General features: G+C 34.8%; 1 protein-coding gene across 5 annotated transcripts in view; it reads left to right on the top strand.

Annotated features, from left to right (window-relative positions):
• LOC105836929 (zwei Ig domain protein zig-8) overlaps positions 1–15,679 on the top strand; it is a 128,228-nt gene that overhangs the window by 43,389 nt on the left and 69,160 nt on the right. For all 5 annotated transcript variants that reach the window (XM_028188997.2, XM_028188994.2, XM_036285165.1 and 2 more), the window contains one exon: positions 11,254–11,429. In XM_028188997.2, the coding sequence (XP_028044798.1) occupies positions 11,254–11,429 (176 nt within the window). The remainder of the gene's footprint in view (positions 1–11,253; positions 11,430–15,679) is intronic.

The raw sequence follows: 15,679 nt of genomic DNA, 5'->3' as shown, positions 1-15,679 counted from the left end.
GATATCTCGCATCGCGCCAGCGCTCCGTGTTACGGATTATAAACACCGCGTAATTCAGGCAGCCTCTGTGTTTCTGCTTGATGAAATGAAGTTTCTCCGCGTCCGACGAAATTTGCCAGTTTCGCCACATTACTTCACGTTTGCACGACTACAAAATTGTTCTTGGCAGGTTAATTCTGGTTTCAGTCCTCCTATTCTATGTGTCTTTCTTCTTTAATTTACTGCCAGATTTCGTGAATTCTCTCGGATATCTCTTTAACGGTCAGATCACAGCGCATTCTTTACGATTATTAATTGGATATTTGCCTGCCATTGCTCATTGCGAATCACGAATTTTTGATGATGAAATATTGATGATGATTAATTAGGTATATTTCGATAATTTTTAAAAGTAATAACAAATCAGTAATTTATTTAATATGCAAATTAATTTACTGTCCCATAATTCTATTTTTTAATTTAATCTTTTCTTACTCTGCTCCACTTTACAAGTATGGATATCTATTCGTTTACAAAGCATCATACCAAATGGCATAACAGTTCACAAAACAGCGTTGAACACAACGTTTGAAAAGCAATATTATTTTCACATTTTATTAAAAAATCATGCTGCTGAAATCATTGAAATGATTTGTTTTGCTCTGAAGGAATGAAGGATGATTCATAAAACGCAAAAGTCAAGTCAGCATCAGAAATATCAAGATAGAATTTTATTTTACAACATTCTGTCACATGTCGCAAAAAAGATGTCATCTACGTGTATGCTTTAGATTGCAAAATTCTTCTTTATGCGGATTTTTTCCCAAATCCAGCTCTTTTAAATTACCTGTTACAATCGTCTTAACATCATCTGGTTGATGCACATTTCAAGATAGTAGAAGAGGTTCAGAAAAATCTTGAAAACTTCATTAACTTATGACAGTGAGAATTTTCATTAGCTGTTCGAAAGCTGTAGAAGCGGGACAAAGCAAAAAAATAATTTCAAATTATTTTAAACATTAAACCTTTATTTGATTATTTGTAAATAAACTTTAAATTTTATATTATATAAAAAAGAAGTTAAATTAATCTTGTCTTAATCATATCTAATGTAAAGTTTATCTATTGTTTTATATATATTAGAAAGAATTGATTCTAAAATTGTACAATTGACTCAAAAATTGTACAAGTTTAATTTTATAGTGACATTTCTCTCTAGTAGATTTAGAAAGTATTTCTGAATGTTACTTATACGTGCGGATTTTATATAAAATCCAAAAATTCTTTCAATTGCGTGCGAAAGAGCAGAAAATTCTGTATTATATTTTTCAGAGAACCAATTCAGAGATGATAGTGCTGTATGTGGAAAAAAACTGGATTCCTGCATTGTGATCTCGACAAATGAGGTCACGTGTATCCTTTATCCACATATCCTTCGCGTAGTTGTCCATAGGAATATTTTATGCCATAACTTTTTGCGGTATTTATCTCATATGAGACAGTGCCGAATCTATTTACAGATACTAATCCGAGAGAAAGCCTCCGTTCCTGCTACCTGTAAAATAATATCTGTCACTTTTATTTGTGAACTTTGATATTTTTAGCACATAAAAACCGAGTTTATTAAATAAATGTCCAATATTTTCAAATATAATAAAAAATAAATACTGAAATAAATAAAATATAAAAAGTATTCAAGTGTATATATAATAACAGAAAATGTTAAATATAATTATTAATATAATTAAGTACAATTTAATTAGTTAGCTATAGTTATACAATATATATAAACTTTATTAAAATAAGAAATTTTTATATCTTGCAATAGTGTATACTCTTTAATCTGACCTACACAGAAAAGAAAGTAATATAGCTAATAACATATGTAATTGCGGGCTGCCAACTACATAAAATACTCAATACAATAATATTTACTGTTAATGCAAGTGCAATGTTGAGACTGCAATAACATATATTATTATATTGAGTATATCTGTAGTTGGCAGCCCGCAACTACATATCTTATTGGATATATTGCATTTTTTTCAGTGTATAAAATTTATTTGTTAAATATTAGTGTTTTTTTAATTTTTAATTTATAGTTAAATTTAATTTTTGAGATTAAAATACATAAAAATTTTCAAATTCTGTAAAATCTTTTATAGAGATATTATATTTGAAAACAATGTTAGCAAAACTATCTATGGAAAAGGACCAAATAATACCGACGCATATGGGAAGCACGTGACATACTTATTACATTCTGGAATTTGATAGAGGCAGACATTACACAATCCGCCATCCAATTCGTAGAAAATTTTTCGTCTTTCCTCAAAAATCTCGTCGCTCGATAGCATCTACGAAAACGCGGGAACCTTCTTCTAGCCCCGACATGTCGCCGCCATGAGTATTCTCGATCGAATCTCGTTATATAGCAATTCCCTCGCGTCACATTTACTTAGGAAATGTTTTTTCAGCGTTCTATTAATCTTTAATGACGCATTCTTTGATAAATGTAGAAGTGGTATTTTTTTCTTCACAAAGATATCAACTATCGCGATTCGTTTGAAATCAGCAATTCTTGTTAAATGCAAGTGCTGAAGAGTTTGCATGAAATAAAATTTTGCTATTTATTTGTTTAAGAAGTTTTCATAGGATAAATTTTCTTCATCGTAGTGCATAGCAAAAATTCAAGCAAAGTCGACGACGGCCGGAAGTTGCCGCCTGCTCGAAGGAACTCTATCTCTAACTGGGGCGGCTTAAGCTCGTAAACGGTTTTCCAAAGTTACTGGCGTACCGGCGAGGCGAGAAAAATTATATTCGCCCGCGACGTCAAATTGGAAACAGTCTTGAGCCGTCGACGCTTCCGCAACGGAATCGGGATGGGCTTAGACAGGCGCGTCTCGTGCACTCGAAGATTTCGAAAAATCCGACCAAGGTTATTGCGAAAATGTCGCGAAACTTTTATATGAAAATATCGTCTCTTTCTTATTGGACGGAATGAAATTTCCGCATGCAACTACCATCTGGTTATTATAAGCGGTTTGCATAAAAAGTAATAAAGTTTCGAACAAAAAAAGCGAAATATATTAATTAGATAAAATTATAATTTTAATTTTAATATTGAAAGTAAAAATGTATAAATCAATTTGATTCACTTAATCAATTGTTTTAATTTTGCAAAAGTGTAACTATTATTCAAGATTTCTTAAGTGTATATACAAAAATTAATTAATAACAAGTAATAGTGATGTACAAGAAAAAACTTATTAGTATTTAAATATAAAATAAAAATGCGCATATTGTCGACTTTAGTAACTTCAGTATATATCTAACATCTTTTAAGAGATAGTAAATATGAATGAACCTCGGAACAATGAATTTGTTAATAGATTCCCGGCTCATTGTCATTCTTTTAATTAAAAATCACACATCAGCTTATATTGTGCTGCACGTCAAGCGTACTTCCGCTTTAAGCATCGTTATAGCACTTGTGCTGAAATGGTACCTGATAGCGAGTACTACGCGGAGTGCATCCATTACCCCCACGCTTGTTTGAAGTGTCTAAATACGTGTGTCTGTATATTGAATGTACACGTATATACAGGTATGCAAATGCAGTTCATGCAACATCTTTTGAAGTCCCATCTTAATACATCATGGAAATAGGTCATTGATTATTTTCAAATATGCTTATGCATACTTTGACTGCGCATATTATTTCTTGCATGAATAATTTTAGTAAAGTACTTTTGTAAGAATTACAATTGATATTTGTTTGATAAACTTTTATGTAAAACTTTCAACAACTACCCCGATTTGATAAAAAATAATGTCTGATTTTACGATGCTGCTATCACAATGACGATTTCAATTATGCTTTTCAACCAGAAACAGTTGATTGATCGATTTTCTGCTTAAATGATCTTAATTAACAGTCTACATATATTGGCATAATTATACGTAGACGAAAAACGTAGCAATTATAATACAGCCTTTTTATTTCTCGACTTACACACTCGTATTAGTTTCTTCTAAAGGCGTTTTTCACAGGCGCAATGAACGGAGATGAAATAAACTGTTTCTTTTCTTCTTCCTTCTCGCCTGTCATCCCTCAGTCACATCAAAGTCCCATTCTTCCATTCGCCATACCGCGTCGTAAATTTCGTCGAATCCGTCGTTGTCGAACTAGGCAAAATAGGCCGGCGTCATCTCGGCAGCGAGTCTGCCCGTGAAACTATGAAATAATCCCGTCGTTAATCTCGCGCGTAGTATCGGGACGCGTTGCTTGAACCAGGCTCACGGCCTTTTCTGCCTTTCCCGCTCGAAACAATGGAGGAAAGTTTTACGGTCGCGCTAGACCACTGGTAGGATCGTATATTTTCGCCGCAACGCTCGTAAACTGCGGTCATGCTGCCAGTCGCCACATCTTTGGAGGCGATGGCGGAAGAGGGGAGTACGCCACTGTGTCAACGTGTCACTGGATAATTTCAGAGTTACGCAGTCCTCCTGTTTCCTATGTCCTCATCCTCCATCTTTTTCCCCGCCTATAACGGGGCAGAGATTTGTTCTCCGTCGAGTGCGCGCCGTTTGCGTACGTGTTTATCTAAGTGCATTTTGAATGAAACATGGAGGTCGTCTCGCACTTGCGTTCGTCTGCATGTGTGCATTACGATACGGGTGGACGTGATATATACTAGTGCTCGTTGTTGCGCCGACCGCCCGTGAGACAACAGAAGCAATACGCGTGCGAGCTGTATGATTTAGAATGAAACAAGTTGCGCGCGTTAATCACTGTTCACGTAGATCGAGTGTTTGTCTGATTAATATCCGGTTTTACTACTGCGAATTAGATTTGATCTCGGTTTAACTTATTTTTTATCTCTTTTTTATTTTTAGAGCTAGAGAAATATAAAAAGTAAATTAAACTGAGATCAAAATTAATCTACATTAATAGGTCTGATTAAAATCCGGCTTTACTACTGCGAATTAGATTTGATCTCGGTTTAACTTATTTTCTATCTCTTTTTCATTTTTAGAGCTAGAGAAACATAAAAAGTAAATTAAACTGAGATCAAAATTAATCTACATTAATAGAAACAGATCCAAGTTTGTCTATTGTTGGATAGTCCAAATGAGTTTTCCCGCATGTGTTAATGGATCATAACAAAGTGTTAGTTTCCGTACGATTGCAGAGATCAGGCAACGTTGATGATGGCCTAAGCTTGATTTTTTTGATTACCGAAATTAAGCAACATTAGGTGACTATGGCTTAAATTGGACCATTTGGGTGATCGCAATATTTCATATAATTATGTATAACCATATAATTATATTTGAAATTTTTACCGGTGTATGTCATTAAAATGTCACTAAAAAAATAGAAAGTCATGAAGTCATATTCTTTTAACGTGAAATTGTTATCAATATGTGACATTAATTTGCAATTTTCCCGTCATTTTAACATCATAATATTGGTTATTTTATTTCATTCTCTGACCAAATTCTGACGTGTTTTGACACGTGTTTATTAACTGGGCTTTCATATCTGTTGATATGAAAATACACGTTGGAAGTGATTTTCTGAATGAATGTGTATTCTGGATACAAATTCTGGGGGATGCAATCCTTTATCTGTTAGTCGAATCGAAATTTGTTTTTGCTTTCGCGTGCGGATCTCCGAATGCTTGCACGTCATCCACGTTAAGGAACAGAGCGCGAGAAAAGAAGCCCGCCGGGAAGAAATATGCCAGTGAAAAACGAGATAATGCTACCAAGAAATAAAAATGTCGGTCGCTCGAACACGCGAATTAGGAACTTCGTAAGGAAAGTGGGATCTGGAAGGAAGTAGTCCAAGAAGATTTAGCGCGTGGCAATTTGTGGAACGTTATGTTAGTCTTCTGCAGTAATTGTGACTTCACACGAGAGTTTACGAAAATGTATTGTTCCTCGGGAGACAGCAATTTCTTATCTCAATTTATCACCCTTTGGATGAAGTACAGGAGCAATAGGAAATTATATTAATTTCCACAGTGACACAGGTGTACTCGCGTTTATTTTCCAAAATAATAGCTCGAGATAAAATGGTAGTTGAAATTGAATAAACGATAAATTAATATTGTATAAATATTTATATTTATTTGATATATATATATATATTATAAAATTATAAATATTTGAAAATTCTGGCGATTTATTAAATATTTGTTAAATACTTTGAGTAAACATATCTCGTACGCGCAGAAGAACGAGCTTCATGTCATAACGCGACTGAAAAAGAATTGTCCGTTTCGGCAGTGACTGTAAAAAATGAAGAGAGCACGCCATAATTATCTCGTACGCTCTCGTCTATTAGGCAGGGTAAAAAAAAAGTCCGTCAGATACGACACGCAGTGCGTTCCCGTGAATACGTCCAGTTTTATCTGCGCCTGTTTTAGCGGTGAGATGCTAGTCGTTAAATTACGATATAGCCGAAAACCGGAATGAGATTCGCAAACACGACAGCGCGCATAAAAAACGCGTTTAATAATTTATTAACGCGACGACGCGGTCCGAATTTACGGTCATCGGGTGTGCGATATGATTCGTCTGGCGATGACCAGACGTTTTTAGTACCGATAAAAACCCAGATCGCGGTTTTGTTTTTCCTTGATCTTTATGAAAAAAAGCATATATACCTTCTGACATTTTACGAAGAAAAATCTCCATGGATCAACAGAACTGCCAACAGAAACAACAATGACGACGGAGGAAAGCGACAATCTTAGTTTACGGCACATTTACGCGCGAAGTTTATAATATTGTACGAAATCTGTGTGAGCGAAAAAAGCCCTCGGGATAAAAGAGTGCCGAGGGCACATGTGACTACTCGTACTGGGGTTGCGAGCACATTTGCAGAGGTGGCGCCTGTGATAGCTCGCGACGAGAGTGGAGACGGACGGCCGTAATCAGACGTGAAAATACACTAACGTATTTGCCTGAGGAAAACTAGAGTAGAAATTGTTCCGCGAGTATGTTGATACGATTCATACATTCGTGCCGAGTTTCCTTATTTAATATTGCATATGACATATGCAAAGGAAGAAGAGATTTCGTAGGAGATTACGCACTTTACGTAAAAAAAAAAAAACACTCCTGGTATTATTGTTATTATTTATAGTAATTTTATTCTTTCAGGACAGCAACGAAAATAGTTTGTTACGTATCCTTTTTATATTAAAAATTTTTAATTCACAATTTTTAAATTTCCGAATTAGAATTTTCTCTTATTAATTTTATAATGTAATTTTACTTATCTAATCGTCGCTATTATTTTAAAAGAATAATTAATATACAGAAAGAAGGATTTGCTGAAATACAGATCTAAAAATAATTATGTTGAATCATTTAAATAATTAGTCATTTCAAACTAGTTGCGAGAATGTCCAAAACTTTTTGCCGCAATAGCATCATGTTTGAGTGTTCTACATGTTGAATATCCAATATAAAATTATATTCAGATCAGCACGTAAGAATAATTTTAAACTATCTAATTTCTTAGGCACAAAACAATCAATGATTGTTCAGTAGAACGCTCAACATGGTAGAATGTGAAAAGTTTTTACAACCTTGCCCAATGTGTTTAAACATCCTTCATAATTATTTTAATAATTCCGCAAAACTACTTTTAAATCTATATTCAGCAAAAATTTCAAATACTACAAATTATTTCTTTGTGTTTTTTATGATTATGAAAGTGAAAGAGAGAAGGAAGAGGGGGAAAGGTTAAAATTTAATTTAATATTCCTTGTTCCTTCCGATTTCCGTACCAGAAGAGATGATCATCAGAAATGATAGAGATAGCGGTAACAGCGACGTAAGTCGATTTCCATGTAATGTATATCATCCTTATTTGTGACGGTAGCTTTTTGTCAATTAATCTAGAGTTATCAGGATCTGTGGCAGGGCTTTACTAGGACGGAGGCATAAAGGGGTAGAGTGTTGGTCATTTGTATAACGCCAGTAGAGAGTGGGTATGTATACGGGCGTTATCGCGCCAGAAGAGGGATGGAGAGAGAAGGGAGTGACGAAACCAAACTAATATTTACTCTCGATTCTCGAGCAAACCAAGCGAAGATGTTCATATAAACTGCGTCAATATTATTCCGACTTGTAAATCTCATTGCTCGCATACTATTTCATACATATTTTACATTTTAAACAGCGCGATCTTAAATGCGAAACGTAATAAAACGTAGTAAAACTTTTTACTCAGTCATCAAATCAGTAAATTAAATATTAAATACCACACGAGGAATCAAGCCAACCATTACGAACGAACGATTGCATTATTTTCTCCCATACTTTTCCGATACATGTTGCGGTACGATATATCATCTTCTGTGCAATTTTCGAACGGAAGTTTCGTATACGTCAGAAGATAAACGGGTGAAGATTATGCATGAGAGTTGAGAGCGTATCATCATGTGCGTTGAGATTGAAAGAGGATACCGCAGGCTTTTGGGGAGGGCGTTGTTTATGTGAAATGGTCAGCTCGACGAGTTACGATGTCAGCGGGTTGTTCTGGGCAGATTCGTTTGATAATTCGATAGCCGTTCGCATTTCAAGCCCCTCGGTAAACCGCTCCGCGTTCGCCGTGGATTTACTCTCGCGCCGCACGCAGGTTCATCCAATTAAATTTATCAGATTGCACGCGCACGAGGGTCAAATGGGGGGACGATACGCGATGATTGGCAGGCGTTTGTCTTTTCGGGGTTGCGGCAGAACGTATTTTTTTCCATTCTCAATTGGGACATTGCGGCGACACGAAGTGGACAATGGTTGCACGCGATATGGCGGCGAATTGAAACGAAGAATTCAGATCTGCGGAGTTTGATAATCTAAAACAAAATTCTTCCATTTCGCGAATTGTATGCAAATATGATTTCTTTTTCTTAAATTGTGTTTAAATTTTGACAAATGTATACAGGGAGAAAATTTTTTGTTGTATTCAATATTTTAAAAAATTGGCGTAACAATGATGAACAATGGTTTAAATAAAACAACGGAAATAAAATTTAAACTGCAAACAATAAAGAGATTAAATGCGCGAAAATAAAATCTCCAAGGAAAAACAGAAATTAAATATACGTTTACATCACTTAGTTTTCTTGCTTGCATTAATGGACTCGCAGTCAGCCAATTTCTATTACGAACTTTCCTTTCGGATCAATCCCTGTCAACCGCCAATGAGTATCGTCGTTCGGTCTGATGATGATTGATGATGATGGAGAATATACTAACTGTTCCGAAGGTATACTAAGCAGAGAACGATCCGTATAGCCCGGCAGCCATTTGAATGATGTTTATTCGGGAACTTCGAAGACCTTATGCAACACATGTTCAAACAACCGGCGGAAAGATCATAAAGAGTGTGTTAGAAGTAAAGATTATATTAATTCACAATGGAAAGAAATATTTCAATGTTAATAGTGGAAATTCAATATTAGATTAAAAGCGTGATCGAAGTATATACGTTGAATTTACATGATTGAAATAAAAAATGCATATAAGTTCATTATATCATATAATCAAGCCAGCACTACTAGATTACATTGCCATGATTGTGAAATAATGTTTGCGGTCACATCTCATACAATTTGCGTGAATAATGTGCCCTTTATAATCTCCTAAAATCGAAATCGTTTGAAAGTTTGGCTTTCGCGCGACCTGTAGTACGTGTCACTATTCTACGTGACATGCATATTTGAAATAAATTCGATGGGTTTCGAGAGAGAAATGTATGCGAATCGAATTTATTCTACTGCCACTTGCACACGTAAAGCAAATAGATGCAAAAACGTGTGTAAATCAGGTTTAAGGAATACACCTTTTCTTCATAATTTGCAGGCCATTTCCCTCCGAGTTGTAATTAGATTTTCAAGTTTTGATTTTTGGGAGAATTGATATATAATAGTAGTAATACAGAAATATTTTAATATTATTGCTATAAAATAAATAAATACGAATTTATATACTCAGAGATTACATGAAGAAAAAAAATTGTACAATATATATAAAATAGTTTTTATTAAAAAATGTAACAGAAAATTTATTTAATTAGAGATATACACGTATATACTGTATTTAATTGTATTTTAATTGTTTTATCAACTTACATATCAAGCTTTAATTATTTACAAAGTGGAAAATCTACAAGTCGATACGCACGATAAAAATGCATAAGCCTCAAATCCAATTATCAAAACAAGTTTTCGAATACCTAAAACAATCTGTTTTACTACAAACTCAATTAGTCCTACGGACGAACCAATAAAAATACGTTATCGATTAAATATAAACCAATTTTTATTCTCGTTTTTTTTTTATATCAACTATAATATTTATTGTCACAAATTTTTGGAATAAAGTTGTCAGCGCGAACGCGCGTTTTCGACGAAATACACGTTGCTCGCTGCACACACGTGTGTAATGTCTTTTATCGCCATAAAGACGAGCGAATATTGTCGCGAAAGTACGGTAGATTATTCTTCATAGCAGCGCATGACAAACCGGAAGAGAGCGAAGAAGAAAGGCGGGCAGAATTCTACGAAGGTACAAACGAGCATATACAATGAGGCAGAGTGCATAGCTATGTTCCATAAGATATTCCGCCGAAATGTCGAAGAGCGTATTACTCTTAAGAAATGAGCTGAGTTTGCTCGCTCGGCGCCAGTTCGCTACTTGCCAGTTATAACACACTTGGATTTTAGTATCTTGTAAGTAGTATATATCCAGCAGTCGCTCTCGCGGCAGATTCAGAGTTGTGCTCCCGTGGGAGACGTCGGTGAGAGCGCTGGTTTCCTGTCCAAAATTTGTATGTAAGTTTCACGGGGGATGGAACACGTTTCACGTGCCCCTTTGAAACGCGCAGCGCACAAACCGCCAACATGTAAAAAAGACTCGACTTCTTTAATTCTACAGATATTAACAATTTCATGCAATTTTTTGCATATAAAGTATGATTAGCATCCAATTTTGATTGTTCTTCTCAAATTCAATAATACTTAATTTTTGTAACTTTTTATATAAAACAGATTGAGAGAAAATTTCTGAAACATTTCAATTTTTTTCCTCCTCGTTAAACGGAGGGTTAACAATGATATCGGAATGATAAATAAAAGTGCAATATAAATAAAAGTTTATTTTATTTTATTAGCAAATTTTATAAGATTATTGAAGCATATTAATCATCGTCGTGAGCCATGTTTATCAGATCTCTTATTCTGTTTCCAGCGTCAGCACACGTACACGTAACATCTAGCGAAGATGCGCAGCGGCATGTAAACGATGCCAGTAATGATTTGATGGAAGATCTGCCCGTTTTCGAGCCGACAGCAACGAACGTCAGTGCATTTGTAGGGCAAACCGCATATCTACCATGCCGCGTGCGAAACTTGGGCGACAAAGTAGTAAGTAATTCCTTTACGATTTTGCAATTATTATGCATCATAATCTTGTTACAAACATTTTTATAAACACAGGCAAAAATTCTTTCTACTGATTTAATTTAAGTTTTACATAAAGTATTTCATACTCTAAAACTAGCCAGTGTTAAGTAAGCTGGAATCTTTTATACGTTAAAGATACAGCTGCTATATGCCAGATACAATCACGAAGCTATTTGCAATGCGAATTTCGTTTATTACGTTACTCAGAATATAAGTCATCCTTGGACAATTAACAAAGGACGTAACGTATGTACGTATCGTTATTAATTGCAAACAAGCACTGACTGGCCCGACGGCAATTAATCTGAAAATTTACCCGGAGACGGCTTCGATTCAAACAGGTTGCTTCCCTAGCAGCCCTTATCTGCACAAGGGAGCCTACGTAATTAATACAGCAGCATGACAAATTGTCGTTTCCGTAATAGCGGGCCGCCAATAAATATCGCGGTCGCGATTAGAGCAGCACGCGTTTCTCCTGCACACATATAAACATGGACGTGTCGGTAGGTGTCGTGGCGCGTAGGAAATGGCGTGTCTGCGGCGATATATCATGAGGAGCCACGGGGACACAGACGTCGGTGTGCCTCCTTCGAAGGCGAAATCTCTCCGATGCGTATCTCGCGGCGTTGACTAAATGCGGCATAGATTTAACGAAGACGTATAGTTGCCTTAGCGCAGCTCTTCTTTAGCAAGGTCCTCACACCTTAGCTACTAGCTTGTTCATTGCATTCCAGGCCTCCGTTGTATTGTCGAACTTTTCGGAGTGCTCTATATGAATTTACAATGTGAACCATTGCTCCGAACTTATTAGACTTTATGAATGTGGAGCGAAAGACGCAGGGCTGGCTTCTCAATTGCTTCTGCTAAGAGGTAAAACATCGAAGTCAGAAAAGAACATTTTTTACTTTTCCTTTTCATGTAGCTCTTAAACTGCAATTGACATAAAAACCGAACGAGAATTTATAAATTTGCAGCGTAGAAAGAATACAAAAGAAAAGGGGGAATACCTAAAGAGTTTACATCGTAGTACGAACACCTTATAACTTACCCACCAAAATTGTTCGCTCTGTGGAACACGCGCAAATAGAATCTTTCGAAAATTCTTGCGTTCGCTCCGTGAGAGAGAGCTGGCTGTTAGAAAGCCGAGAACGCGGTTTCGTGGTAACAAGGGAGGCAAAAGGAAGGTCGACGAAACGACTGAGGTGTGCGAATTTGCGAATAGCTCAGCTGCGATTCACGGTAGGTAGGTAGGTAGGTAGGTAGGTAGGTAGGTAGATGATAATGTAAAACGCGGAATCGCCGCGTCGATGGTCGCATTCAGTATCCGTCAGCCGGTTATGCTTCGTTCGTGGACACCCGTTAGATTAAAAAGCACTTGGCACCAATCGGGAATCATCTCTAGGAAAGCGAATGTCACACGGTTCGCTATGCATTTCTCTCCACAAACGCAATTTTTCGACACACCCATCCAATTTGCGCGACCCACTTTTCCGCTTTCCCGAATTTCCTCTCTCGCTTTGTACAGGTTTCTTTCTGCTTCTGTACGGACTTTATTGTTATCGAGCGAACGGCGGTAAACGTATGCAACTGGTGGATGGATGCGGTTTTTATACCGAGGCTTCGCCTCCTTTTTTCGCTCGAGGAAGAAACATTCGAAATTGATGAGCGTAATTGTCTACCGACTGAAGCTTTTATGACGTTTCATAAAATTGACATTAAAACGAATGAGCCGCGGTTTTCTCTCTTTGTCGTTTTAAATCGACAAGAGTTTTGTCGATTTAAAAAACCTGTAATAAATATATGCATATTCTACTGATATCAGCCAAAAGTTTTCTCCCTTAGTTTATTACAGCTATTTGTTAGAAGTTATAAGACTTACAAGAAAATATAACTAAATGTTCTCTTCCGATTTGAATAACCTTCGGATGTCGAAATATAGATAAAAATAAAAGACTGTGAATATATTTTTCATTTTTAAAATATATTTTTACACGTAACGTGAGTAAAACATTTTGACTATTATTGATACTATAAAAAATGTATAAAATTTTAAATAAAAGTTAAATGATTTATATAATAATAATAACAAAATTTTTTTTAATTAAAAAAATACATGCTTCTCTTATTTTTATTTATATTTAGTATTCAAAGTTTATTAAAGTCAGAAAGAGAAAATACTGGCTTATTTATTTGTTAGATATTTTGTTTCGATTCATGTTTCATATGTATATTATAATATCACTTTTTAATTTTTTTAATTGTGCATTACGTTTATCATAAAAATTTATTATATAATTTATTCTATTTATATTATAATATATTATAATTCATTAATAATATATATATTTTTTAAATTATTAATTTCCTATATTTTCTTCACATATGCATAGAAATATGATGAAGTGTTTCATATACATTTGCTATATTTCATTATTAATCTTTTTGCGTTTGAAAATAAAAATTAAAGTTTTCAATAAATAATTCTTTAGTTTATTATTCTTTTCTCGTACGTGTGTAATTAATAATAAAAACCGCGTCCAATCTGGTTAAAAAAAAAATTCGTTTTACCGTTGCCATCCGACCGTAAAATTTTAAACTGAAGATTGATCGTACAGTCAAACGCGGTTCAATGTGCAATATTTCGAAAACGTACTTGTATCTAACAGAGATTTTATTGGAAGCGGACGAATATATATAGATTTCTTTAATAGCTGGGATACAGAATTGCTCGACGCGCATTTTCTCCAGGCACGGCCGGATGCATTTTTAGCTCACGTTCCCCAGATTTATCCAATCTTTTCCACATTTTTCTTCCTTCCACTTATCTGTTTTCTTTTTTCCTCTCGCGATCTACCTTTAATTAAATATCGATCTACGTGCGGCGACGGTCAGCGGAGACGCGTCGATTACGGCAAGTTTTCTCGAGTTAAGTTGGAAAATCAAATAGAGTTTAAGAAGAAAATAATTGCGAGAGATTAGTCGCATTTATTTTAGTAAAACTCAGATTGCCTCTTAAACGGAAAAAGGAATTTGTAACGCCTCTTCATTAACGATCGGATTATCAGTTTACACATTCTTGCAAACTTATGAATGAAGAATCTGACTGCTTGAATGTCATTATCTTCCGAGTCTCATTAAAAAATGAACATTCAGGAAAGAATGCGAAAGAGAGGGAGGAAGGGAGGGAGGGAGGAAGAGAGAGAGAGAGAGAGAGAGAGAAGATATGTCAATTGCTATTTAATTATAAGATGAGACTTTTTCTTTAATCAGTCTTTAAATTACATTGTCAATAAATTTATTTCTAAATATTTTGTTTTAAAAATTAATTAGAATTAAATAACTACATTGCAGGTATATATTACAGCGTAATCTTAATCATTAAAAGTTTATCGAGAAACCTCATTATTTATTTTACTAGTTTGTATTATTACTGTAATAATACCTGTTATAAACTTTTACTTATCTGTACCATACTACCAGTTTGTGCCAGTTTATTATCTGCTATAAATTGCTATAAAATTGAACATAAATATAATTATCGAAATAATATTTTAAAATGGATAGCTTAACGCAATAGCTAAACGTTTATTTTTCAAATCCTTATTCTCGAATGTCGATATCTTAATCCATTTAATGATGAAAGTGAATCGTTGAAAAGAAAGAGTACTATGCAAGTAGAAAAAATATACGAAAAAAATGGTTTTACTGAAAAATTTAGCTAGATATAAATCTGCAAATTATTTTGTCCGTCAAAATAATTGTGTTGGATATTTAAATTGATTGCTAAAATGTTAAAAGTATTTGCAGCCTTATTCATCATGTTTGAGCTTCCTACATAATAATTTTAATGAACAAAGTTATCTTCAAATCTATATTCAGTAAATTTTTTTAGGTATTTTAGCAAAACCATTTTTTCCATGCAGCAATATATAGTATGATATTTATTATACTATTGTCCGAACGCACGTGCTTTAAATGCACAAACAAAAATATGTAGTCTGATAATCAATTTTATATAAAGATATATCTATTCTCTCCGCAAAGATAACAAGATTTGATCTCCATTGAAATACCACTTTACGATTCGTTCGGGCGGGAGGGTGGAGATGTAAGTGTAAGTAGCTGTGCAAAGTATTGTATTCCAGTTCTATAATTTAGTTTGCCGAGAATCATCACTCTTTATTCATTCCAGCGAAGATGAGTTATGAAAG

Source organism: Monomorium pharaonis, chromosome 4, assembly GCF_013373865.1.
Source record: "Monomorium pharaonis isolate MP-MQ-018 chromosome 4, ASM1337386v2, whole genome shotgun sequence".
Lineage (NCBI taxonomy): Eukaryota > Metazoa > Arthropoda > Insecta > Hymenoptera > Formicidae > Monomorium > Monomorium pharaonis.
The sequence above is the reverse complement of the archived record's forward strand: the minus strand, read 5'-3'. Positions and strand labels throughout refer to the sequence as shown.